Source organism: Centruroides vittatus, unplaced genomic scaffold, assembly GCF_030686945.1.
Source record: "Centruroides vittatus isolate TY-2023 unplaced genomic scaffold, ASM3068694v2 contig_349, whole genome shotgun sequence".
Taxonomy (NCBI): Eukaryota; Metazoa; Arthropoda; class Arachnida; order Scorpiones; family Buthidae; genus Centruroides; species Centruroides vittatus.
In genome coordinates, this window is record NW_027122172.1 from 2,436,742 (window position 1) to 2,464,528 (window position 27,787).

At 29.7% G+C, this 27,787-nt stretch overlaps 1 protein-coding gene across 2 annotated transcripts; it reads right to left on the reverse strand.

Moving 5' to 3' along the window:
• Positions 1-395: 395 nt before the first annotated feature.
• On the reverse strand, positions 396-26,681 carry LOC136974415 (growth factor receptor-bound protein 14-like). 2 transcript variants are annotated; one of them, XM_067269283.1, is made up of 14 exons: positions 26,560-26,681; positions 13,801-13,876; positions 7,909-8,029; positions 6,926-7,085; positions 6,716-6,846; positions 6,540-6,629; positions 6,326-6,463; positions 6,127-6,255; positions 3,339-3,440; positions 3,168-3,266; positions 2,733-2,849; positions 2,486-2,658; positions 2,306-2,399; positions 396-2,223 (listed from the first exon to the last, which is right to left on the reverse strand). In XM_067269283.1, exons 2-14 carry the CDS (start codon positions 13,839-13,841, stop codon positions 2,068-2,070), a joined length of 1,551 nt encoding a protein of 516 aa, XP_067125384.1. In that variant the 5' UTR covers positions 13,842-13,876; positions 26,560-26,681; the 3' UTR covers positions 396-2,067. The 2 variants fall into 2 exon arrangements, with proteins under 2 accessions (XP_067125384.1, XP_067125385.1); XM_067269284.1 differs by lacking the exon at positions 26,560-26,681 and adding an exon at positions 18,470-18,843.
• Positions 26,682-27,787: the final 1,106 nt, after the last annotated feature.

The following is a 27,787-nucleotide window of genomic DNA, read 5'->3' on the forward strand; positions in this document are numbered from 1 at the left end:
TTTTCGTTAATAAATTTTGTTTGGCTTATTGACATTTGTACGTAGTACGTTCTAGTTAATTAAATATATTAGAACTTTTGATTTGACTTGGTATTTATCGTTATTATTACTAATCTTTCGGTGCACGCTTAAAAGCCCAGGCCTGGCAAACTAATCTCGAATCCGCGTAAAGTACCCGTTAGGTTAACGAAAGTTTCACCGACCGTAATTATAGTCTGTTTCCTAAGATACTAAAATTAAGTACTTTACAGTACACCTCTGGTATATGTTGCCTACAGGCTGTATGTTTCAATGTAGCTTGCTGTTTGATTTTGGTAATATGAATATTTGGTATGCCTATTAATATAATAAATTTATTTGCACTCTTTCAATTTAAATTCAAAAAATTATACAAGTTTGGTATTGTTAAACATATTTGCAAATTTATTTTAATAATTCATATTAATGGGTATAAGTTTATTTTAGCTATAATACCATGGCCTGTTTAAAAACAACTGAATGCAGCTCAAGAAAACACTAGAGTATTGGCTGAAATCTGCATTCGAGTTCTTTGGACTTACAGGATACATTATGACAGAAAAAAAATTACAGCAGGAATAAGTCGGCAACACAACGTACGAAACAGAATTTATTCTTTATTGCATAGCTTTTTTTCTAATTGCTTTTCGTGTTCCCAATTCACTTACATAATATATAATATTGATACAATATATATATATAATAATAATCTAAAATAATGATAAATTATATAAATTAATTCGTGAGATACAAGTTATACATGTGAAATAAGAAATAAATTAATTCGTATAAACGAACGGTAAAATACTCGATACGTATAGTTTCTATGTTAGAGAATAAAGGAATTGCCCGTACGGGACTAATTCTATTAATGGTGGCATGTGGATAAAGTGGCATCTACGGTATGATGAATGTTTAAAACTATGGTTAACTACAATTGAAAATATGAATGGGAAAGATGGTGCAATTTAATCGGCATGCCACGTAAACTACTGTATTTTGCACCAACACTAAACTCTTATATTACAATAAATTTCATATATAACAGCTACAACACAATTTACTCTAAACATTAACACATTACAAAAATTCATTCAACGTATTTTGATCAGATCTTGCTTTATAACAACCAAAAAACGTACGTATTTTCTAACAAATCTGTACATGTTAAACGTGATAATGCCCGATTCGTATCGGCACTTCCTAATTAATTTTCTGACAAAATTTATTAAAAATGTGCACGATACTTTGTAATTAGTTTATGGAAATATCAACATTCCTTTCTAGGTAACTGCGATAACAAAATTTTTTCCGTGTAGACAAATATAAATTGATATATTGCTCAGATCCTGTTGAATTTTTTAAACTGTGAAAATACATTATAGCAAATGAGTCTGTAATTAATAAATTTTAAGATTTTTGCATACCAAAATAGTCTGCCTCATGTTTATTTTCCTTATGATCTGCATTTTGATCAGACTCATTGTTTATTGTTTTTTTATGCAAAAATCTTTGCTGGATATTTAAAAAGTTTTCCTGTGACATTTTTAAAATCATTTGCAAGTTTTTATGTACTAACGCAAGCTAATCTAATTGTCAAAATTAGTTTTGCTAGCATCTTTCTTGCATAAACAGGTGCATAGAAATTGAAAATGTAGTGGCTATTAATTTACAACAGGACATTTACGCTCGTACGGACAAGACAAATACAAAAAAACTGTTTAAAACTTTACACACACATACAATTTACGTATACTTATTTAAATACTTTTTTTGACCTACATTGCAAACTTGTAACGATGCCTGTGGTTTAACTAGCAAAAATACTCAACTTGGCCTTAAGTTCTTCAGCATCAAATTGCATGACCAATAATTGTTCACTAGCTGTGACAAAAAAAAGCTTTAAATTTCTGTTTTTTATTGCTTTCTTATTTTAGTTTGATATGTTCCTCTCCAAATCCAATTCTATAAAACTGCTATAAATGCTTCAAAGACAAATACATGCAATTATCACAGTCAATGGGGAATGACCTCTGTTCATCATTTATATTATTCGCTCTGTTGTGGCCGATGTACTAAGAAATGAGTCAACTTGGTGGGTAAACAACCTAAATTTAGTTGGTAGAATTCGACCAATTGTAAAAGATCATAAAACTTTGTCCTTCCGTTATCTAAAGAATAACATAATTGTTCCTTTTCTTCCACCTGTGTTGAAGTTTTAGTATAAGTAAATTTAACATTTATTATAATACGAGCATGAAAATAGTAGTATAATATAATTACTTACAGGTATAACCTGGCAATGATGAACCTTACACTTATAAATGTAAGAGAGTACATAACTTCCTGGATTCCTCCTGCTTTCTCTAACTAAGAAAACTCTAAAAATCAAATATTTGAGTTATTTACGGCATTTATTTTCTAATACGCTAATGTGTATTTTAACTCGAAATTTAATTATGCTTACCCATCAACAGTACCATATTTTGTCAGTAACTGAGTCGCTTCGTCACGTGACATACCACTATAGAACCACGGTTGAGTGTTATGGAATCCAAATTCAGGAAATGGTCTCGAAGTGGGACTTTTATTCGAGGACTGTTGTGGAACGTATTGCGCTCGACAGCACGGTAGACGACGCTACAGCAATTTAAATCTCTATTAGTTGACCGAGAATAAAATATATTCAAAAATAAACTCTAATAATTACTTACCTTCCAAGTATGTCCTTCTGCAGCTGCTATAGCTTCTGCTTCTTTTGGATCATCTATAACTCTTCCATAATTTCCTGTGAAATCCATAGCAACTCTAGATTGCATAGGTATGTAATCCTGAAAATTAAAATAATAAGCTAAGTTATAAATATTCAATCAATCATTGTTACAGTACAAAAAGAAGAAATATATATGGATAGGAGGTTTGTGAGAATGCAGTTTGTGAATGCGAAAAAGAAAAACCAAAATAGACGACAGACGATATTGAAGAAGGAAAACTGAAGGTGGATGAAGCGAGAGATAGGGCAACCAACAGGAGGATCATAATGATGATGGAAGATTGTTATAAATTGTAATTATATAATATTAAGTACTAAAAAATACTATACTATAGTAACTATTTAGTATTTATAATGTGTTACAGTATTTACTTACAGATAGCATTACACCACTCCCAGGTTTTGTTGAATTCCAAATATTCTCAGATAGTCTTGTCTTTATTTCTTTATAATTCTCTCTCAATTTCTTCCCATACTGAAAACATTACTTTATTATAAGATAAAAATATTTAAAATAATTTTTAATGTAATGCTTAATCATTCTAACTTTTGCTAGACGTAGAGCAATGAGCCAGCATTGCCTTTCCTGTTCATTTTCACTGCAAAATCTGATGATCATTGCTCCTTCTTTCTTGCTACTACTAGTTGGCTACAAAATAATAAATTAAACTATGAAAATTGATGCAAAGTAATTAAATATTAATTATTATTTGACATTGAAAAATGTAAAATGCTTAGAGAATGTAATATACGACGTATTTTTCAAAATATATGTCTTTTGACATCATTTCAAAAAGACATAGGATACCTCATTGCTTCATATATTCATTTATGTATATCATATGAGTCTGGAGTTATGCTATATTTCTGCACATATAAGAGCATGCTCTTAAACATGGGACAAAATCTGCAAAGTACCTAAAGAAAACTATTTTTAAAAAACTATTATAGTATTGTAAGAATTTTTTTATTTTGGATTTTTATTTTTAATGATGGTTACTACAGAGATGTCAGTGAATAGCTAGTCTATCATTATATTTACATTGACACAGCAATGCAGCATCAAAATCAGCTAGTATGTGTAAGAGAATGCTCTGTGTCAGTTTCTTTGAGATATTCTTTTGTAAATGAAGCAAAATATGGGTTTCAAAATTGCAAAAACAAGCAATCTTCATTTCTCAAACTATGGGTTGTGACCCAATATTGGGTCGTGAAATGATACCTTCTGCAGAAAATACTTGTAATACTCGTATTACTGAAATATTCTCCAAGAACAAGGAACAACAGATAAATCTTTTAAGTACTGAACTTTTAAATTTATCTTATAATTATTATTGTCATTTAGTAATAAAATTAAGATTGTAGAATGTGTGTATATGAAATAGAAATCAATTTCATATACACACATCAAAATAAAAATAATATTTTATGTAAGGTCATAATCATAAAGTTGCAATGGTTTTGAAAATATTTCCTTGTTTATTCAAACTTTTATTGTTATGTATGACAATAAACCTACATTATAAAAAATAAATAAGGAATAAACTTTGGCACAAGTAAATCAATAAATAATTTTTAAAGAATTTTTTCAGTGTGTGTGTGTGTGTGTGTACAAAATGATTTTGTCAATTTCATCTTACAATCTGAAAAATACATTTTAAAAAGGGTTCACCACTAAGTTATAAAAAACCTTATACTTTGAAAAATATTACAATAGACTCCTGAATAATTTTGAAACAGTGATTTTATTTACAATTGTCAGTCTTAATTTTTTAATAGCTAACTTTAAAATTTAATAAAAACTGAAAAGAAACTATTTGTTACAAATTGAAATTAGCCTAAACTGCTCTTAATAGAAAAGTAATGTTACATTTCACACCTAGAAGTTATAATACATAATTTCATTTTGTATACTATATAATATACAGTGACTCCAGTTTATTGGGTTTGGCTGTACTATAGATTACCACATATGGAATTTCGGGACCGAGTATATATTTGAACTCGGGACCAAGACGAGTTCAACGATACCCTACTTTTGGACTGGAGACCAAAAATAAAGTTATAATATTTACGATTTCTTGCCTTTCACAGTACCTTCCACGCCATTTCAGGTTTTTCTGCTGCCTCTCCCAGAGGGATAGATTAGGTTTGTTGGACAAGCCATGATAGCGGCATGTAGTACTAGCCGAAGTTCCAGAGGTCGAGGAGCACGAGGGTGTGCCAAAAAGGACTTAACTCCAACTGCAGATGATCAGTGTGCTCGTGGATCGACATCTGCCTCTGTTGAAGGTATATATGGCCGACTTGCTGGACTGCCTGTTAAACACGCAATAGGCTTAGTGGAGAGAGCGATGCGACTCCCAATCATTGCCGGAAAAAGTGGATAACTTCTTTATTTTTCATTTCTGGTCCAAAAGTAGAGTATCGTTGAACTCATCTTGGTCCCCTCAGTTCAAAAATATACTCAAAGTCCCGAAATTCCATAAGTGGTAATCTATAGTATCCCCTCAGGTTTTTAAAAAATTTTATAGTATAAACATTTGGGTTACAGAACCATTACAAACAATTATATGGGTCATGCAAGCAGAAAGGTTGAGATGTGTAAGAGCATGCTCTTATATGTACAGAAATACAATAGTTATTTCTGCATGTTAAGATATTTTATTGTGCTTGCATCAAATGCATATGATGTTAATTACTCAAGAAAAATTATCGCAGAATAATCATTAATGAAATTGTGTAATCGAATTTCATTATAACTGATCTTGCATCAAGGTAGATGATCAAGCAGTTAAGGTGGCAGCCTACCACTCTAGGAGCCTGCGATTGATTGCAGATGGTTCAAACAACCCCAGGAATTTTTCAGGGTTGAACCCCATCCCTCACCATCAGGCCACTGGCATTGTGGGCCTGGCTGAATCTGTAAGGGACCCACTGAAAAAGGTCCTCTTAGTCCGGTCAAGAGTGAAGAGAAAAAAAGGGAGTAGACGGTCATTGACTACAATGTGAAAAAAGTAGAAAATATAAAGAACTGCTTGATAAGAAAAAAATATTTATCAATTGATGCCATTAATGTTTATGGAAAAAAAAATAGGCAAGCCACTTTATGGTTAAAACTTTCAGAACAATGGTCTGGAGAAATTCAGATCTACTGTTGCAGCATCTAGGAACCTGCAAGCATTAATCCCATTGGGTAGATTAATATTTTGAGAATGGATATATATATATATATTTTGATGCACAATCATATTCCAAAATTAAAAATTCATTTGAAAGAAAATTATGATATAATTTTTTTCATAAAAATATCTTTACAAAAATTCTATAATTACCTTTAAACAAAAACAATATTTTGTAGGTTGACCATTATTCTTGTCTTTGGTTGAAGTATAAATTTCATATTGCTCGATATTTTTAAATGCCCAAAGCTGTCTGGTATCTGGCATGTGACCATTTGATGTCTTAACAAAAAAAAAATTAATTTTCCAAATTGAAGCAATAAAAGATATCAAAATAAACGAACAGAAGTACCTTTGACTCCGCCGAAGATATATACAAAGTACCATCTTCAACTCTGAAGAATAATTTCCTCCAGGAATGTTTGCTTGATTCTTGATACCATAATTGACTTTGAACAATTGGTACTTTATCTCCTGAATTTAACATATTCTAATATGTATAAAAATAAAACAAGATTTAGATTAAAGAACAAAATAAATAAAATATTCCATTTCTTTGAAATTACCTGTAGTGTTATTAATTTTGCTAATTCGGTTGATTCCGATAGACAGTCTACTTGACATTCTAAGTCGACCATATCCAATGGAAAAAATTGCTGCTTATGAAAATGGACGATTCATTTTTAACCAAAATTACTTTCTTCTTTCTCACAAATTTACTTTTATAAATAACGAAACTTACTTGTGGACTATTAAAAAATTCGTATTTACGAAAATCTTGTTTAAAAACGAATTTATTACTATTTGTTCTATTTTCATAACTCCAACTCATATAAACTTTTAAAACTTCTTCATGGTCTTCTAAGCTTCTTTCTATATAAATAATATTACTATCATTGCATTTTAAAAAAGATTAAATTTTATAATTTTAGAATTTAATTTATTACTTTACCAATTCCTAAATCTGGTATATGTTCAACTAATGACCATGTATGGGATCTGCTAACATTAAACTTCAGTGATAAAAGGTGACACATATCTAAAACCCTTAAATTCTCTTCCACGACGAGTCTCTGGCAACTACCGTTTTGTAAATAAAAATTCAGTGTTACCTGAATAAGAAAATAAATACAATTTTTATTAGTTAATACAAAAATATATAAAAACATTCTTAAAATGATTCAGAAAATAAGATATTTTGTTAAATTTAGAAAGTCCAACAATGTTTAAATAATAAAAGTAAAGACATTACGAGTCTGTAAACACGTCGCTCTACTTATAAAACGGTTGCTCGACTAGGTAATTGGATGAAGAAAAAAGCCGACGGTGCACTTTTTTGTGCACTACAAGCATCTAATCATCAGAAATAGTTGCAAAGAATGTACAAACATTCTAAAACAATTTAATGTTGTTACAAAAATAGTAACAGAAAGAAAATAATCTAAAGAGTGAAACTGATAAAGAATACCATAGAATGGAAAATAGTTTTCTGAAGTTTCTGGTTGATAAAAATTTAGTGATAATGAAACAAAGAAAACTACACTAAAAATTATTTATAACAATATAGGAAAGGAAATTTTTTTTTTTAAACTTTCTGCTCTAGGATTACTAAGACGACTTTTCCACATCTCTATTGGTTTTGGCCAGCCCACTATAGGCGAGTTAAGAGATGAGGGACACGGCTGAACAGATCTGAGCCAAATCGCTCAAATTCGATCAGAATTCAAATTTGGATCCCTCAGAATGACAGGACACGCTTTTATTCAGCCATCTAACTATCAAAAGAAAGAGGGAGAATTAGAGCAATCATCTCATTTCATCTATGCATATATATTTTTATTTTACAACATAATTTGCTTTGCTTTTTAAACTATATTTATATAAAAGCTCGAGTAGTATAAACCAAATGTAGTCTAACATATTTGTAATTCTTACCTCTTGTGAGTTGCTCGATTCGTCGTCTTCACAAAGAGAGAAGCTATGGTCTGTATCCAACGACGAGGACGATGTCCCCAGCAGCAATCGATACGAAATATCATCTTTGCTTTCTGTACACCTGTAGAAGTTTTCAAAATTTAATTGTACAATAGTGTGTCTTAAATGAGATTATGTATAAATCACTATAAAAACAGTATTTGAAATAATAATGTACGAAATTTACTGATACTAAATTAAAATTATAGTTATAGATGTAAAATCATTGAAAACCTTTAACTATTAATGGTAAAACATGAAAATAAGAGAATTAAAAAAGGATAAAAACATTTTCTTTGTATAACGTCCTTTTAATCCAAAAAGATTTTTCTTGGTAGACGATCTTACGGCTTTCCGGTCAGAAAACTACGGCTTTATTTCAAAAATTGAACTAAAAATGCATTTCGGGTCGGTTTAAGTTTCCGACCCTTCTTCGGTGCCATTCAAAAGAATTTATACACAAATTGTAATTAAGGACACAACATTATTTAAATATCACGTAAATTGTAGAAATTTTATTATTTCGTAGAAATCTTTTTACATGATATTTAAGTAATGTCACGTCCTTAATTACAATTTGTATATAAATTCTTTTGAACGGCACCAAACAGGGTTGGAAACTTAAACCGACCCGAAATGCATTTGTAGTTCAATTTTTGAAATAAAGCCGTAGTTTTCTGACCGGAAAGCCGTAAGATCGTCTACCAAGAAAAATTTTTTTTGGATTAAAAAGATGCTATACATAGAAATTGAATAAACAGCTACCATATCATATGATAAAACTTGTTTTTTTCTATTGAAAATAGAATCTCAATGTTTAAATAAGTTATTTTCATAAACTCAATAAATAAACATAATCAGAAATAGCATTTGATTATTTATCAGAATAGGCACTCAGATTAAATTGCATCTAGATGATGATCATTTCTAAACGAGATGACGACGAGCTAGATCCGAGTCAAATCACTCGAAAATTTGACCCAAACTCAAACTTGGATCCCTCGGAATGACAGGACGTGCTTTTATTCAAGCATCTGGCTATCAAACCCTTGGAGATGGTAACGCGTTGTTACCCTATCCCGATATCCGGGTTGTAATCAAATGACACGAACCACTTTCAATTTTTGAACACGTGAGACAGACCAATGCTAAACATTGCTAAATTAAATTGGCAATGAAATTTGGATATTAGAAGAATATTAAAAGTAGACATTGTAGTGAATAACACTAAAATTAGATCAGATAAATTAAAAAGAACACCTAATTAGAATGGAGAGAGAAAAGTAACTGCTGGCCAAACTGAATATACACTTTACGGAAAGAGGTGCATAAAGTGTCTCAAAAAGTAGGCAAAGAAATCGAAAATACCTCGAGCTTAGAATAAACAGGCCAAAAGCTTACTGTTCGTGATTACGACAACTTTAATTTTGATAATAAAAGAAAGTTACTTTGCTCAGAAAAGTCTTTTTGCTTTCTTCCACTTTGATAACTAATTATTAGAGTTATAATTAATTTTAAAATTAAATTGTCTAGATTTAAGCTTATTCAGACCAAAATAATATAATAAAATTTTTTAAATTTTACCACTCAAATATTTATCAATCATCAAAATCATCTTTGCCGAATTATAAAATAAAATAATTTGTCTTCTCATTAATGAAATTTCATCGATTTAACAAAATATTTTAAACAAATTTCTAGTAACTTTACAAAGAAAAAAAAACTATTTGAAAGCAGAAATTAAAATTAGAAGCTGCAGGACTTATTTTTGAAATATTTTTCTTCAAAACAGGAAGAGAAGAACTATTTTTCTGTTTCTATTAAAAAATAAAATTTTAAAGGGAGTAAAAAAATTTCGTACTCATTTTACTATAATAATCAAAAATAAAATCGTGGTAATTTTTTAAATATTAATAAATAAAGTATTTAATGCCATAATAAACGAATTAAATTTCACTACTTCTCGTTTATTATTAAATTTATAAATATAAATACATTTAATTTGAAAAATTGTAAAATTCGTGGTATAAAGCTTGTGGAATTGTAGAGAGGTCAAAGAAAATTAGATAATTAGCAAACAGCTTTTAGATATTTAGCGGGGAAACGAATCGTTAATACTGAAGATTTGTTTGACTTCTTAAAATATCCATCGAGTGTTCGTCGTTACATCAATTAGTTAATTAAAACATAATAGTAATTAAGTGATTAAAAAGTCTATATACGATTTTTGATATTAAAAAGATACATTTAATTTATTCCTCCCTCGTGCTATTGTGTAATATTTCTCGACACTCTCGGAGAAGAATTTATATACACGCAAAAATTAAGTTTTGTCCGTACGAAATACTCCCGAAAAACAGCATTATTTTCTTATCAATTGTATAGAAGATCATGCAAATAAAATGTAAAAAGTAACAAGTTACATGCAGAGTTCTTCAGGATGAATACCAATAGTTTTTTTTTGTTCTGTATGGTTTAATGTCACCAATATAAAAACAAAGCATTACATTTTTACAAAAGTGTGATTGCAATATCTAAGTTTTATGAAGAACTACAGATGAAAAATTAATATACAGTAATTATATGAAATCATATCGTCGCTTCTGCTATTCCCGACACTTTATTATTGTCAATTTTTAAAGCAGACGTCGAGTCATCTGCTTTGATAAATGTAGTCTCGTTACATTATACTTTGTCCAATTTTTAATTCAAATTATGTGATAAAGTATTAATCGATTATTTAACATATGTTGTGTGTATGCGTTTTTAAATCCTAAGTAAATTCATTTATGCAAAAAGTACGATTGTAAAAAACCTGAACCGACTGCCACGTGGCATTAATATCATTTTACTTCCTAATTTGTTTCACATTAATCTTCCTACCGGTTACTTATACCTCACCGAACGACAAAGGCGGCAGATATTCAGACATTATTATTCAATTCATTTTGACAATTCTTAAAATTTTTATAAATATTGCCAACTTACGAAATTGTTAGTTTTATAAGTCAAATAAAACCAATTTAGCTCAAGTACTGTCTACGAAAGCTTAAATGTTTCAAAACAGCATCATGAAAATTTAAAATATTTATTAAAACAATAACTGCTTAGTTATGGAACTGGACAGTTTATATTACATATATATAATACCTAGTGTATTCTTTATAATAATTTCTAGATATGATTTTATCTTTGCTTTCTCATTTGCCCGTCGTAGTTTGAATCCTCTCGATACAAATGATCCGTTAGTGTGTTCTATTGGTTGTATTTGTAAAAGTTTCTCAAAATGTCTGGAATTCTGAAAGTAATTTATGTAGTGTCCAACCAAGTCCTCTCTCTTCTTTTATTCTACTCTGTATTGCCATATTTGGTAGTCTGTTTGGTTTCATTTTTGTTATATGACTGAACCACAATCATTTTAAACTGAATTGAATATAAATAAAGATATAATTTTATAGAAAGCTTAAAATATATTTGATTTTTAAACTGTAAGAACATTTAATTACTTTTCTAAATAAATTTTAAAAATGACAACAAATAATACCAGTTGGAATGGAAGCTAAAGAATCCAACCTACTGAATAATACATATTTAATCATTGAAAATTATTCCTAGTATTTATTTATTACAAATTTATATTTAGAGTTATTAATTATTTTATTGAAGAAAGCAATATAGAAAAGAAATTGCACATTAAATTTTATATCTGAACTAATTACTTCTTCCACAACTATATTTTTAAATAGGATAAAGTGGAGTTCCATTTATGTAAGTAAAATTAATTACTTTCGACGACCATTTTACGATCTAATATAGTTATACGTAACCGCTACGATTCGTAAATTATCGTCGTCGGTTATTAAAATATTTTTATAAATAGATCCAGTATTAAAAAATATTGGGATAACTTCCAAGTTTCTCTGCACATTCATCATATTTAAAACAACTTAAAAAATTACTGAAAGTATCAAGCAAAAAGTTTGAAAAATCTTGATATACCAACACATCATTAGTAACATTTTTCTTCCTAATTTGTTTTTCATTAATCTTGGCCTTGGTTACTTTTAGCAGCAATTTGAAAATAATTTTAGAAATTATATTTGAATCATTATTATCCTTTTTATTCTTCATTTCATTAAAATCAAATGGAGAAAACTTGTGTCTATTGCATTGCTTATCAAACTAATTTAAATATATATCATTCAACAAAGAAGTACATCATTCATATTTAAAATTATACCGACGTACCTTGAACGGATTGCGAGAATTTAAACGGATCTCGATTTATCAAAAATCATTTTCGTCTTCCGATAAACTGAGAGACCGATTCAAATTTTATTAATACTAAAACATGATTTTTTTCTGCAACAGCTGTGTAAATATGGCTAACATCAGTAGGCAAATATTCAGCTGTATGTGACAGCATATGGCAGCAATTAAAACTACATAAAAATCTTAACTTTAAAAAAAACTTTTTTTAAATTGCTCATATCATCAATTTGTTATTCGACATCTATAAATGACAAATATGGAACCAATCTACATCTATTTTTACAATATCGTCAACTATGACATTTTGTTTAATATAAATTTCAAATAGCTAGAGTTCAATCTCACATTTTAAATATTTCACAAGATTTTGATGTAAACACATTAAAAATTAAAGCAGTTTCAAAAGATCTGACGATTATACTTATAACAAATTTATTTTTATTATCAACATCTACAGAAAGAAAAATGCGTTGCCTTCAAGGTTGCCCGAAGAATATACCACCTTAAAATCTACCTAAAGAATGTACTGTACTTGCTAGAGGCCTGTCTTAAGAATGTACTATTAAGAAGGTCTAATTCTTTTTTTTTAACTTAAAGACCTATTGTTATTATTTAAAACTTAAAATATGACTTCCGGAAGAAGTGTTTATTATTTTATTTTGAGCCAAATTCAAAGAGAATGCCTATTATTAAAAAAGAGAGGATAACCATCTCTTAATCATACTTAATTTACATCATACAAAATTAATTATCTCCTTATCGTAGGATAATCTAAAACTATTATATTATTAGATGCTACTTAAGTACTATCAATTGATCTGTTACCGTAAGCTTAAAAATCTCGGTAAATTTATAAATTCATACAAATGTATAATCTCGGACGAGGCGGATAAACTCCGCCGGATAAGGCGACGAAAGGACGACGGAGTTGGATCGCAAAGTCGGAAAAATCTCAAAAGAGAATTACTTAAAAACCCAAACTCGAATTAGTCTACTTTCCATTTAAGCAGTTACGTAGGAGGAAGTTTCAAATTTCTCGGGCCGTAACGAATTAATTTTTCGAATACCGAATCCGACAAAACGGCGTCCTACCAATAGCAAAACTAAGCAATTATCTAAGTACTCGCACCACTTATTTTTAACTCGAAGACATTTAAATATCCGTAGAGCTCGGTTACTCGGTCGTCGGTCCGCGACGTTCCCAAAGATACCGTACAAAATCGATACACTTCTACCATTTAATTTAATATTTGAAATCTTCTTCCGAACTAGGACTTTTGCTCTGGCCTAGCAAACATAAGATAAATTTTAACAGCAGCAAACAAAAACATTCAAGCAGCATAGTACAATATTTGTACTTTTTAAGTATAGAATTCGACAATAATTTATTTATTTATATAAATTTTAAATCATTTTTAAACAAAAGATTTAGAAAATCTTTTAAAACAACTTTTTAAAAGTGGAAAAATTACACAAAATTTTCCTTTTATTCAGAGTGTGAAATATGGAACTCTGTCAATGAGTTGTTGCAGCTTTAAAAATGGAAAAAGATGAGTCACTAAACAAAGAAAAAGTACTTACGTTGTACCGAGAATACTCTGAGGTAACTGTAAACAGCTCATGGCTTTTCACTTGGCTTTTTCGTGTCACTTCCCGACTGAAAACCAAAGATAAGAAACTGATTATTTAACACAGGGATGATCAATTCGCGCGCGCCACATCAATTCACTCCCACCTTCGATTTCGTCACACCGGCACATGCGCCAAACACTCGCACATTCGCTTTCTGTTTCGTTAACGTTTACACGCCTTAACTCGAAAATGACGTAAGGTTAATTTACGCATAAATTTAAGCTCTTTAACTGATTATAATAATAATAATATTTAAAATTTAATTAATTTTACGACCCTTTTTTGTCATTAGATTACGGATCCGCTTCCACTCCCCTTTGCCGAGTAATGGCGTAAGAGTGATCCTTTTTTTTACGATAAAATGAAATTAATTTGTAACCTGTTTGGTTAAAATATAAAAAGTTAAGACAATACGCCATATTTTTGGCCATTCTTTAGTAATTAGGATATTTCAATTAGCAAAAAAGTAGTCTCAAAAATGTGAATGTAGTCCAGTGTGTTAATTTGGCTAAGAATAAAAATAAATAAATAAATAAATATATATATATATATATATATATATAATTCAAACTTGTTTATAATACATCTGATATAAGTACAATGAATGCATTTTGCAACAAACTTCCTTTCTTTAATAACCTATTCAACTATGTATAAACGCGATGTGAAGTTAAATTGAGAACAGGTAATTGGTTGGCTTTTTATAGTTTAACAAGAAAGGAAAATACAAATTTAAAAGAAAATATATATATTATTTAAATAATAAGCGCATCGTTTTCCTGTTAGGTTCGAGTTATTAAGTACATAACAAAGTTTCCTTTACAAAAATATCTTAACTTTCAAATAGAAACGCCGGTTAATGTTACCCTAGGTATACAAAATGGCGGCTCGTCTCCGATTCCAGCAATCAGAAGACGGGGAACAGTAGGGGATGCACGTTCTAACCTAACCTATTCTGATAATTTGGTTGCTAATAATTGTGGTAATTTATTAGAATAGGTTAGAACGTGCATCCCCACTGTTCCCCGTCTTCTGATTGCTGGAATCGGAGACGAGCCGCCATTTTGTATACCTAGGGTAACATTAACCTTAATTTTTACGCTTTTCTCTCACGAAATTTCCACGGGAGCTTAATTCTTTTTTCTTGGAAAGAACCGTTACATCTACATTATAGTTTTGTTCTTCTGAAGACACCTCCGTAGGAAGATGAAAGTTTTCAGATCCCCTTTTCTTTTCGCATTATGGATCTTTAGAGATAAATATCTTAGACAAAACCTCCTGTGGATACTGTAAGCTGCCTTCTTTTATCTGAACAAATTTAAATTTTTTAAAGTGTTCTAAACATTATATTCCATACTGACAATTGAAAATCATTAAAATAGTCCTTGGACAGTTGTGAAGGAAGTTGAAAAATTCTCTTTTTCTTAAGATATACGGCATTGAAAACGTTATTCACAGCACTTTTTATCAACCGAGAGAAACGAGATACTATCTAATGCATAGAGACTTTGTGGTTATTGTATTTTAAAACAGCAGGAAACTTATGTTTAACAACTGAAGCAACTGAAAGTGTATAGTTTATCATTAGGTAAGCTGGAGTTTCGAGTCGAAAACTTCAACATTTTAAACGAATTTTAGTCATCATTTTGATATTCAACAAAATCTTTACATAATTCTCTAAATTCTTTCACAATTTTGCATCCGAATGCAAAAAATCATAGGAGAAAAAGAAGAAATTAAAAATAAGTTAAGCAATCTAAGTGCAAAACCTGTTATCATATTATTCTATTAATAGGTCTACTAATAAATTAAAGTATTTGGTTGCAACATGATGCCGTCGTGACGATCAATACCACAAAAATTTGCACCATAAATTAATTTCGTACTCGCTAATGGCTATTAGATTCGTGTATATTGCCTACGGTTTTATCAAATTGTAACACCTTCCTCTTATAAATACCCTATTAATGGTATAAAGCGAGATAAATTAATTTTAATGGGTTAAAATTGTATTTCAATGCGGATAAAATCGATTTTTATTTTAATTTACCACCGCATAATCTCTCATGCCAGCGACTAAATGCTGGAAGAGATGAATAAATCCATAAATAATACAATAAAATATTCTTGATTTAATAATAAAGTAAACAAAATAAATCTGTTTACTTCTGTAGCGTTTTTTTTTTTTTGCCTATTTATCACATTGCAAAAGTAGGACTAGGTCTAATTTCCAGATTAGATACGATTCGACAGTGTGTCTGGATGTTACCCTTAAACTAGAATTTACGGGGCCGATCGAGGAATAGAAAATAAAAATACAGGCTTATAAATATTTAAAAATTATAATTATTATACATTTTCAAGGAAATCATGATAAAATAATCGGAAAAGTTTAGTAAAATCTTTACGAAATCGTAGTTTCAGTTAAGTAACAAATACTGGATTATTTATTTAAGAATAGTGAGGTTGAGGCCGAAGTTTTAAACGCGAAAATGTGTACGTCGGACGTTCGGCGCCGCTTTCCTGTAAGCCTAGAAGTTTGACAATGGCGTTTGGAACGTCGAGCATGATTCCACTGACTTTCCAAACACCATCGTCATACGTCCGACGTACACGTTTTCGCGTTTAAAACTTCGGCCTCAACCTCGCTAATTTCTTTTAAAAATATCGTAAATTATTATTAAAAAATGTCACAAACGTTAAAAAAACGTTTCGATGATCATATTTTCTTGGGAACTTTTCACTTTTCTAAAAGAGAATTCGCCGATTTAACACATTTAATTAAACATAAATAACTTAATATTTAGAAATTTTATTCTCATAAGGCACAATTTACATAATACAAATATAAGTCAACTGTTTTTAGCATAAGTATACGCGAGCTTATCGCGTAAACTTAATTATTTTCATCGTTACGTTGCGAAAACTAGAATTAATCACGTTTATAATCCCTATCACATGTCAAAATGGAGTCATTTTAGAAATATTAATTCCATTTTAAGGATTCACTCGGAAAGTAAACAAGTAATTTGCAGGATTTATATATAGCTAATGAAGTAAATATGTAAATCATCATCAATTTCGATGCCAACTTTTGCAAAATTATAGAATTTATAGCATAAATAAATTCGTTGAGCCTATCTTTCCTATTTTTTTCCAGGTCAAAGTAGGATAATAGATTTGGCCTTTGTTCAAGAAGGAAAAACACTTAATGTCAGATGATGAAATAAATATGAAAAAAACAAAAAAAAAAAAAAATTATTTTCCGACTTGGGGTTTTGTTTTAGTTACCATCCAAATGCATTTTTCTAACACAAACAACTCGTATTAATCAATAGAAAAATGGAATTTTCTACCTTCCAAACGAGTTACTCGATTCCACCTCTTTAATTATAGGTTTTGCTTTAGAAGGAGGTCAAATTCTCGAGACCCTCATCCTACGACTAATCCAGAAAACAAGGACACTTTCCCGGTAACGTTATAACTAAAACACGACTAATAAAAAGCGTGTTAAAAAGTTGCTAACTTCAAGAATAAACTACGAATAATGGCACCAATCCAAAAATCGAAAGCTAAGAAGTCATTATCTTAAGAATTTATCGGTCGAAATTTTGACAATTGCGCTGTACCGAGGCTCTTCAACTCTTATCGTTTACATTCCGAAACGGATACCGATCGTCCCATCTTCAAACGCGAAGGTCTTCGATGAATAACCACAGTATTCCTTTCTTAAGAAATTAAAAACCATCATCGTCATCATCTCGGGGACACGAAACTTTTGTTGCGGTTAGACATACGTAGACACTCGAAAGCAGCCATGCTTAGCTTGGATACGACCCAATCGTTGCACCTGACACTGTTTGGCCTCTTGCCAGTTATAAGGAATGCCTTCTAACAGTTCAAAAAAAGAATAATTCTTCGAAATATCCTCTTCCTCGAAATTATGCGGTGGATTTTTATGAATAAATTACAAGCGCACTTACCAAAATACAATCGTCCTCTTAAGAATTTATGATATTTCTACTCATTTATCATCATCAAACGAAGGGCGATCGATAAGGTTTCGACTGGTTAACATAACAAAAATATCACGAAATCCATTCCTACTTCGTTAAATTTCGACACGTCAAGGCGGAAATGTCAAATAATCTAAATTTATAAAGACACACACGAATGTAAAAATCGAGAAACCACGCAACAAAACAACACTTGTATTGATTTCCCCCTTCATTTTCGAAGAAAATAAATATATTAATAAACACGTGAGAAAAAATTCCCTCCCGTATTTTTATAACTTATTATTTATCGATTTTTTTAAAAATATACTTTTAAGTTGGTGACATAATTGTGCAATAATAATAATAAAAAGGTAGTGTTTTTTGCTGTTTGCGAGCTACAGAAATGACCCAATTCTTAGATATTATATAAAATAAACCCCTGTTTTATGCTCGGTGCAACGGCAAAAAATTCGATTTGCAACACCAAACGAGACGTCACACTTAAAAAAAAAAAAAAACATGAGTTAATAAAGTGCATAAAATGCTAAACACAGGATGACATATTTGCGTAACACGAGATCGATACGTAATTGGTTTATTATGTATTGAAATTGACTTACCCCGATATGCAACGTTATTTTTTTAAAGATCCATGACAATAACACGTCAAGCGGACGACCTGTCACAACTTTAACAAGTAAACAACGTCAACAACACAAGAGGCGACACACAACGAGACCCGGATGTGGATCTACTCCATTCCTACGACATAGGTAAGTACAGGAGAGTAGGTGTGTCCCCTCTAAACATCGATTTTACACAGCTCGACCGGATAACAATTTTGATTTATCTGCATGCTTTTTTTCTATTATTTTCTTTTTATTCTTCTTCCATTATCAATAGCACGAGTTGTTTACAGGTTATCCACGTGAAAACAATTCGTGCGCATCTTTAAACACGATAATTATGGTGGCATTTGTTTTTAGTCGGACAAAACAATGCTGAGAAACGGGTACAAAATAGCTAATGGATAAGAAATGTGCACGGTGCGTACAAAAATGTACACAAAAAAGGGGTACAAAGTGGATTGGGTGTAAAAATAGGTACAAAAAAAAAGGCACGAAATGAGTAATGGATAAGGAATATGCACAATGTTCAGTACATACACAGAAAATAAAAAAGCGTACACTAAAACGTACAGTACCGGTATTTCAAAATTGTTATTGCGTAGATGTGGAAAACAGATGCCGTAAAGGAGGAAGTAATATCGTGACGTCATGTTAATTTTCTTTTAATGGAAACGTGGCATTTATATGTATATATATTTGTAACCCTCGTTAGAATTTCTGTAAATTTTGGAGCAGTTTCCAGTTCTTGTTTTCATCCGGTTCACTTATTTATTTTGAAACGAAGAAGATAAAAATCTGGTGTTTGAATTACAAAAATATGAAACGTGTACCGGCAACATTTCCTTATTAAGAAGCCGAGCTAAATATCAAACAGCTAACCAGAATAAACACAATAACAAAATGGCGTAATGCATTTATATATATACAGTATATATATATATATATAAGGAGCAATTTACATGCTTTCTTGTTAAGATAAGGGGGATTTATTTTTTAATGGTGTTTTGAATCATCTGTATAGTTTCTCAAGATAAAACCGGGCGGTTGTCACGTGACAAAAATCGATGACGTCAATAATTCATCTTGTTTACGTAACCATACAGCGAAAGTTTTATTCTTCCTCCCCGCGAGTAATGATAATAAAACGAGGGAATTTGGGATGTTTTACGCGAGAAGGAGTTAAAAATACTCAAAAATTATTTAAATAGGACTATATTCATTTATACGTACCGTAATGGGGCCTCTCGGAGATGGGAAAAGGTCCCGGTATATGAAAAAATAAATTAATAGAGGCATTTTTTAATACACCCGAAATGCAACGGAATTGTTACTTTGTGACAAATGTTTTGAGGCCCTGGTAAATGATTCCGCTGGCTCCCTATTAATAGGACCGGTGCCGGATTGCCCACTAGGCACGTGAGGCACACGCCTAGGGGGCCCGAAATTGGAAAAATAAATCAATTTTATCGTCGTAATTGTCTCGTAATTTATAAATAATTCTATAGCTACAATTAGTTTATGATTACGTGTAAAATTATGTGGAGGGCCCCGAAAAGTCACCGAAGAGGGCCTACGCTTAATATTCAGATTAATTTGAATCCAGTAAGGAAGTTAATTATAAACAAAACGTTTATCCTTACTGTTAACGACCACCATCCGATTTAACTTAATGCCGAATAAAATGTTAAAATAAGCGTAACACAGATGAAAATTTCTGGTCATGGGGTTTAACTAAGCCGAGTCTTGTTATTCGTTCAGATCAACGAACTCGTGACTTGTTTATGTCTGACTTCTAACTTGATAACTAATTCAGGTATATCCAAAAGATATAAACAACTTTATTTGTGGTATACCACGGATAACCAGCAATAACTCTACCTGATTTTTTCCTTTTTTTTCATCCGCAATGCTTCAATTTTTAATGGTTTTATTCAATTATATCAAGAGCTTTTACCATTTTCTCAACGAGTAAAGTAGCATTAACTATTTATCAATTTTCTAATTGATTAAGCAATGTTTTTATTAGCTAAATTTAGGTCCATATCCGGTTAAATTTTACGATTTGGATCCTTATTAGCGGTTTATTAACCTACATAATCCGCGTAGTCTTTAAGCTATTTTTAAGCATAATTTACGGTCTTAATCCGTAAATTATATTTCAAAATCGATTTATTCTTAGATCTATCTTAAATTTATGCATAAATTCAATTAATTTTTATGATTTTGAGTACGTATTTGTTAACTTCTCAACCTTTATCGTAAATGATTTCATTTATAATACATTTCACGCGCATCTAATCGATCGCGATCTACCGGTTGAGAGATACTAAATCTACTTTTTTTTTTCCTCTTGTAAAACTTTAAAGAATTTTCGATCCGTGTTTCGACTGGAAGATTTTATTTTTAGATTACCGAGACATTTAAATTTTTAACAACATTCATTCTATTTACAGACTACACTAGGAAAAATCTTTCCATTTAGTAAGGTTAAAAGTCGAGAAAATACATAAAACATTTGTTAATATTTACAGCTTGAAAATTAACCTTAGGCTAATTACACGGAGTAAACATCATTTTCATTAGCAATTTATTAAAAGGATTGAAAATCCGATAAACTTACGGGGGTGAAGGTATTGTTAGGAAGAAATGAATTATCTTACACAGTAGCTAAATAACATTAAAAACATTGCTTACAACTATAAAAATATTAAATATTTTGCTACTAGAAATTTAGAATTATCAATTCAATTAGATATAATTAATTGATAATGAAATGTGACATTGCTTAATGTTAATTAACAACTCTAAAATCAATTTACTGAAAATATTTGCCATTCAAATCTGCTTCCTGCATCAATTGATGAATACGTGATACATCCTATACATACACATTACCTGAAATCATGTAAATTTATGACATTTGAATAGAATTTAAGCACAAATCTTCAATTTTTATTAAAATATTACATTAATTTTGTAATTAAGTAAATCTTTAATGGTATAATTTGTTCACATTTAGCACAAACACACAGCGTGTTGCCTTTTAAATTACTTTGTTTCAGAATTTGGACATTGAAATTTGGGTTAGGCTGTGCTATGTCAATCATACCTGAATATTACTGGAGGATATGCATAAAGAATAATATGTTATCCTTGTATTTTTTTTAATTATCTAAAAACATGTTTAACAAATACATTCTATGATAATTTACTATAAATACTTGACAGTAAAGCCTGAAGTAAATGGTTTTTTCCCTCCTCCTAGACAGATCATCATCTAAAAACAGAGCTTGAGGAGACTTTTATTAAATTTAGTTCATTTTTGTTACTTATAATCCATAAACTTATGGCCTTACGTTATAACATATAAAAGGCACTAAATAATGACAAATTTAAAAGCATGACGCCCTAATTAACTTGTTTATTTTGCTTTATAAAAATTACTTAAAATAACTTTTTTTTAAATGTAATGTTTCTTGGCTTTTATTTTCTATTAAGAAACAGTAAATAAACTTTTAAATTTTATAAAATTTAGTTAAAAATCATTAGGATTAATTGTGACATTTTGGTGTTGATAAGATTAACAAGTAATTATTTAACAAAACTCCCTATTAGTTTCAAATCCACAAATTAATTTACTTGTTTATCTATAAGAATTGATTTCTTAATTAAAATTAATGATAAAACCGTACGAAATGTTTAGAAATATTTTAATTACTTTTCGTTAAATTACAATTAGCAACGAAGAGCATTAAATAAATAAAGTTTTCATTTGTGTTTAATGTAAAGTATTTATTAAAAACATTCTGGAGCTAATTTTACTGCAATACACAGGTTGGAGTACCTATTTTAACCCTTAAAAATCATATAAAGATAAGAAATTATCAGGGTTTGAGCATAAAGAATATATTTTTAACAAAATAATTTCATCTAGACGTAATGAATTGTACAAATAACCACTTTTAAAAAGTACAGTACAATATCCCAATTAACTATAACGCAATTCAGTATAGGTTACCAATACGGCACAGATTACAGTAGGTATTTTTTCCACTAAAAATCATATAGATAAAAAAATCTATAAAGATAAAAAAGTTTTGAAGATTTGAGTAGATAAAATATTATTTTCTCTACAAAATAATTTGCTTTGGATAAAGTGAATTGTGCAAAGAGATCATTTATGTATATGTTACAATATAGTACAAAATCCCCATTAAATACAGTACAATATGCAGTATATACCACGATAATTTTGCCTTTAAATATCACATAAATGTAAGAGATTATCAAGATTTTAGCAAATGAAATCAATTTAATGTAGTGAATTGTACAAAGAAATGATTTTTAAGGGGTTTAATACAACAGTACCGTTAAATACAGCGCAGTACGTGCTACAGTATATATTTTATCATTTAAAAACTATATAAAGATAATTTTTATCAAGAATTTTAGCTAATAAAATAAACTTTTTAACAAAATAATTTGTTCTAGATGTAGTGAATTGTACAAAGAAATCATTTATAGCAAAATGTGAAAGGGGAAACCCTATTAAAGTGTCGCAATAAACACAAGTACTTAGTCAAATGTTTACTTCTATAATCTTTTAAATGCGTGAAGACAAACATCTGTCCTAATGTTAAACGAAGGACTTTACCCGAAGCAAATATTGGCTATTAATTTATTTTAATGAAGCGCACTTCCTAGAAAATAAATGAGTGAATAATGGCGGATATTCAATAGCTTGTATGTGCCAAATTCCAATGACTCATCTACAGTATTACCTTATTGCATCTCATTCTTAGATTTTATTTAATTTTAACTATACTTTTCCAATCTCGATCTCCATTCAAGAATCTCTGATAGTGGCATTCGTGATCCTTCGTTAAAAATGAATAAATGTTTTAAATCATTAGAAAAGACTTGTTTAAACAAGGTCTTTTCTAATGATTTTAAGTCATTTAACATAATTGCTCACCGGGAAAAAGTTTTAGGGTTTTTATAAACTTGCAAAGTCTTTGTATATGGCACAAGAAATCAAAGGTTTTAAAATTATTTTATACTGTAATTGCACAGAAAATATTGTATTGTGCATTAAAATTCCGGAGAAATACGATCACTAGCGCTGATTTTTAATGCTACGATCATAAATTGAAGCAGCTTTTGTAATTAGCAAGATGGCGGATACCGTAGACGTACTTTCAACATGGCGAATCGAGTTACATACAGAACGTGATCCAATCGGGATCGTTACTTAATGCGAAATATTTCGCAGTAAAAACCAATATCCGCGTATTGTTTTCCCCACATATATTATTTTTTCCGACATTCGATTATACGGGATCGGATTACTTAAATGTCTGAATTGATTAAATTACGTTCCACTGCCGTCTAAATACCGACGGTTCTAGCAATAAATTTCGCCGAATTTTACGTGATAAATTCGATTATATTTTAATAATAAATGAATAAAAGTGGATAAATTTTACGCTAAAAACATTTTTAAATCGTTTTATATAAGAATAAATCAATATTTTAAATTGCAAAGTCATAAATTTCGACACGGATAAGACCATTTTGAAACATTTCTCAAGTTTAAACTGTAATTTCTATAAATGAAAAGTGATTAAATCTTGATTGATTTATTTTAAAATTATTATTATTTAATTAAAAAAATAATCGAATAATAAAATATTTAACAATCACACAGCAAAGTTTTGCAATAATAAAGATAAGATTTCTTGAAATATGATGAAAGTAATATAAAATGTTACCGTTGCGTGTGTTTGGATAGCACTTTCTTTTGTTTACTTTACATCTAACAAACAATGTTTCCAGTTCTTATTGAATTTTTTAGTGTTGATCCCCGCGGTAAAATTTTTTTGGCACAAGTGTTTAGCCTAATTTACTTTCATTTTTTCGAATTTCAAAAATACTTACGGATTTTTCCTGTATAAAAAAAAACAATTTCCTGCTTTTCTAGAATAAAATCCAATATAAAAACACAAATTTAAATGTTTAAAAATGTGATTTAAAAGGCGACAAACGTGGAAATAAACGGCGACAATTTTATTTTTGTATAGAAAAGTGGGGAATTGTCTAAATAATATATTCTTGTTAAAAATATATTTTCTTTATTATAATATCGAGACAAATTTATTAGTTTTTAAGTGTTTCTTTAGAAAAATATCCTTTTTAATTCTTCATACAACGGACAACCTTGAGCAAGTTGCGTTAGATAATGACGTTTTAATGACGTCGGCAACTTAAAATTTACTCTTTAATATTAGAAAATGTAGTTTTAATTTATTATTTTTATAAATATTTATGCAATTTTACGAATTTTGCATTCCACTAATTTCAAAATCCCCAGTTTTTATGTCATGGTCGAGCGGAGAGGAATGGTCACGCTTTCGAATCAATAAAGGATTTCTAGTTTAAAATTAACGATTTTAACGTACAAAATAAGACGGCATTTAAAAGCTGATTCATATTTGATAGCTTTAAAATAATAATTCGTAAGAAGTTCGTCCTTTTAGAAAACAACGCGGAGTAGGAACCGCTGTTAAGCAAATGTTATCTTTATCAGTATACTGTATTTACGTAACTTTTTTTTTATGACGTTAAAACATTGTAATCTTAGAGATTTATTTTTAAAAAATCATTCAATCTATTAATAATTTCATTTCTTTCAATTTATTTCTAACAAATTATGGATTTGTTACTTTAACGATGTCGATGAGGCAAAAATTTTCAAATGGTGGCCATTTTGTTTTTTTTAAAACAAAATGTAGATATTTTAATCGTTTCTCTAGTAAAATTAATTATTATAATGCTTTTCTTTTTAATTATAAATAAATTTTCGCCGATAAAAGTAGAAAAGTCATTGATTAATTTACGTCTTAATAAAATAAATCGCCCCTTTTGCAGAATATTTTGATTTTTATCAAATAAAAAAGTCGAAAAATTAAAATTTTACGCATCATTTTATTTAATTTATTTCAATGACTACGAACAATGGTTCTTGACGAGAGCGAGAGACGATTTTAATAGTCGTTTGGCACTCCTTGGAAAAATATTTAAAAAAAAAAAATTATAAATATTTTTCGAATGAATATTACGAGAAAATTATCGGAAAAGACAAGTTTCGGCGATTTTTTTTTACGTCTGGCGGCGGCTGGTAAACGTTATTAAGTTAGATAAAGAAGTTTTAAAAGTGGAAGCAAAGTTGTTATTCTCTTACAGAAGGTCACTCACTATACGTGACCGGTGCAGAGTTTCATTGATAGCGGAAATTCCATTACTGCAAATGCATGGCCGTTTGTCAATCTCTTAAGCTTTAAACGAATGAATGACGAATGATCTTTCTGGCAACGTCTGACTTCCTTAAATTTATTCCTACTTTTACTATAACAATGACCTCTGTATTGAATAAACAAACCGGAATCAATTCTATAGCGGCGCACTGTTTTACATCATTCGTTTGCAAATTCGAAACTTGTTTATAAAATACGTCTTTTAAAACCAAATAAAACTTTATTTACCTAATTTCCAAACAAGGACACAAAACTATTGTTTGAAATGTATTATAAAAACTTACATCGCCTACTTTCGTAATTAATCAACCTAAAAGTGTCACATTACCAGGCAAATGGAGGATTAGCTTTATGTTTAATTCGAAAAATAAAAAAGAAAAGAAAATAAAAGTCAAAAACGGAAATTATTTTCTAGAAAATTTTATTTCGTTTTTTAATCCGCAAAACGAGTAGAAAGGAATTTTAAAGACGGTAGAAACTAATTTAAATGATAATTAAAATAGCGATTTCGTTTCAAATGACTGATTAATGAATTAAAATATTCGCTAATGTGTACATTTTTATTTTTAATTAAAGTTTTCCGTCTGTTTTCTTAATTTATATTTTTTTCAAATAATATTTTAATATAATTACTTATTGGCAACACGAATGAAATTAACAAACGTAACAATACGGAAGAATATTTTAAAAACATAATTGATTTACCGATAGGATTATTTTATAAAAATTCTATTTAATTACAATTGAAATAATATGAAGAAATTTTACCTATTTGTGGCCATCCATCTGCAGAAGACACTGAACGATTACTGGCAAAATTGACAATTCAGATAAAAGAGTCCTCTAGCGACGCAACCGTTGCTAGGGTAATCCCATTTTATCGAGCGGGTAGAGCAGGTAGCGCGACCAGCTCCACGCTGTAAACACGTTAACGTCGGGTTATTTTATTTATAGAGAATTAAATATATTATTTACAGTTCTAATTTGTAACTCGCTTAAGTTTCGTACAAAAATAAAATAAACACGCGAAACAACGTTTGAAAGATTAATTGCCTTAAGTGCAGACACCGGTAAAAAAAAAATACGTACTGGCTGTGGTTATAAATGAAAGGTTTCGCTCCAGTGAAAGTTAATAAAAAAATAATAATAACAATAAAATTAATAAAATGATCACATTCATCTGAATGCATTCCACACGAGATTCGAATAATATAAGTATTACGTGAGGGGATTCCCAAGCAATTCGTCACAATGACTCACAAATGGCAATTTCTCTCGTTAATAATTACTCTTAAAATTTGAATAGATAAACAATCCGTACAAAGGTTTTCTAAGAATAAAGCGAAAAATTGTTTACTTTTTTAAAAATTTGCTTCTGGAATGAATAAACACATTTTCAATGGATCATACGATTATTTATCATGTGCCGTAATGATGGCTGCTTGAAGTGTGCCAGTAGTTGTTTGGAATGTTTTCAAACTTTCCCACTCAATAATATATATATTTTTTTAACTATAGAGAGATGTTTGGACCACTTTATATTTACTTAAGCATTATGTAAATATGAGGTTTAGTCCAAAGAATGTTTAGAAGGTAACAATGAAAATGGGTAAATAACACGTGTTAATGTGTTACATGCCAAGTATTTTATCAGCGCAATTGTTTTTTTTTTAATGCTTTATCAGGCTATAATACTTCTCGATTGATTTATAACAATTTTGTTGATTAAATTCTTGTTTAGAAGTAAATTTAAAACAGAAAAAAAAGCATAGCGAAATGGACTATTTAAAAAGAAAATCAAACTGGTTTGTATTATATTTCGCAATTAAGATACATAATACGTCATTAATATTTTATTTTATAATACAGCGTATGGGTTTTCCTTGTAAAGAGTTACACAAAACTAATTAAAAATATTGATTTATTTGGATACGAAGCTAGATTTTTTTAAAAATACGCTTTACATAAACACTCGACACAAGAAATACTGTACTCG

What these genes read in the sequence shown, in the direction of transcription:
- LOC136974415 (XM_067269283.1), bottom strand. Translation starts at nt 13,841, where the DNA reads ATGAGCTGTTTACAGTTACCTCAGAGTATTCTCGGTACAAC. An exon ending in AATATTGTTTTTGTTTAAAG is followed by an intron (nt 3,441 to 6,126) that starts GTAATTATAGAA and finishes ATTATTTTGTAG; the next exon opens with CCAACTAGTAGTAGCAAGAA. An exon ending in TTGCTCTACGTCTAGCAAAA is followed by an intron (nt 3,267 to 3,338) that starts GTTAGAATGATT and finishes TAATGTTTTCAG; the next exon opens with TATGGGAAGAAATTGAGAGA.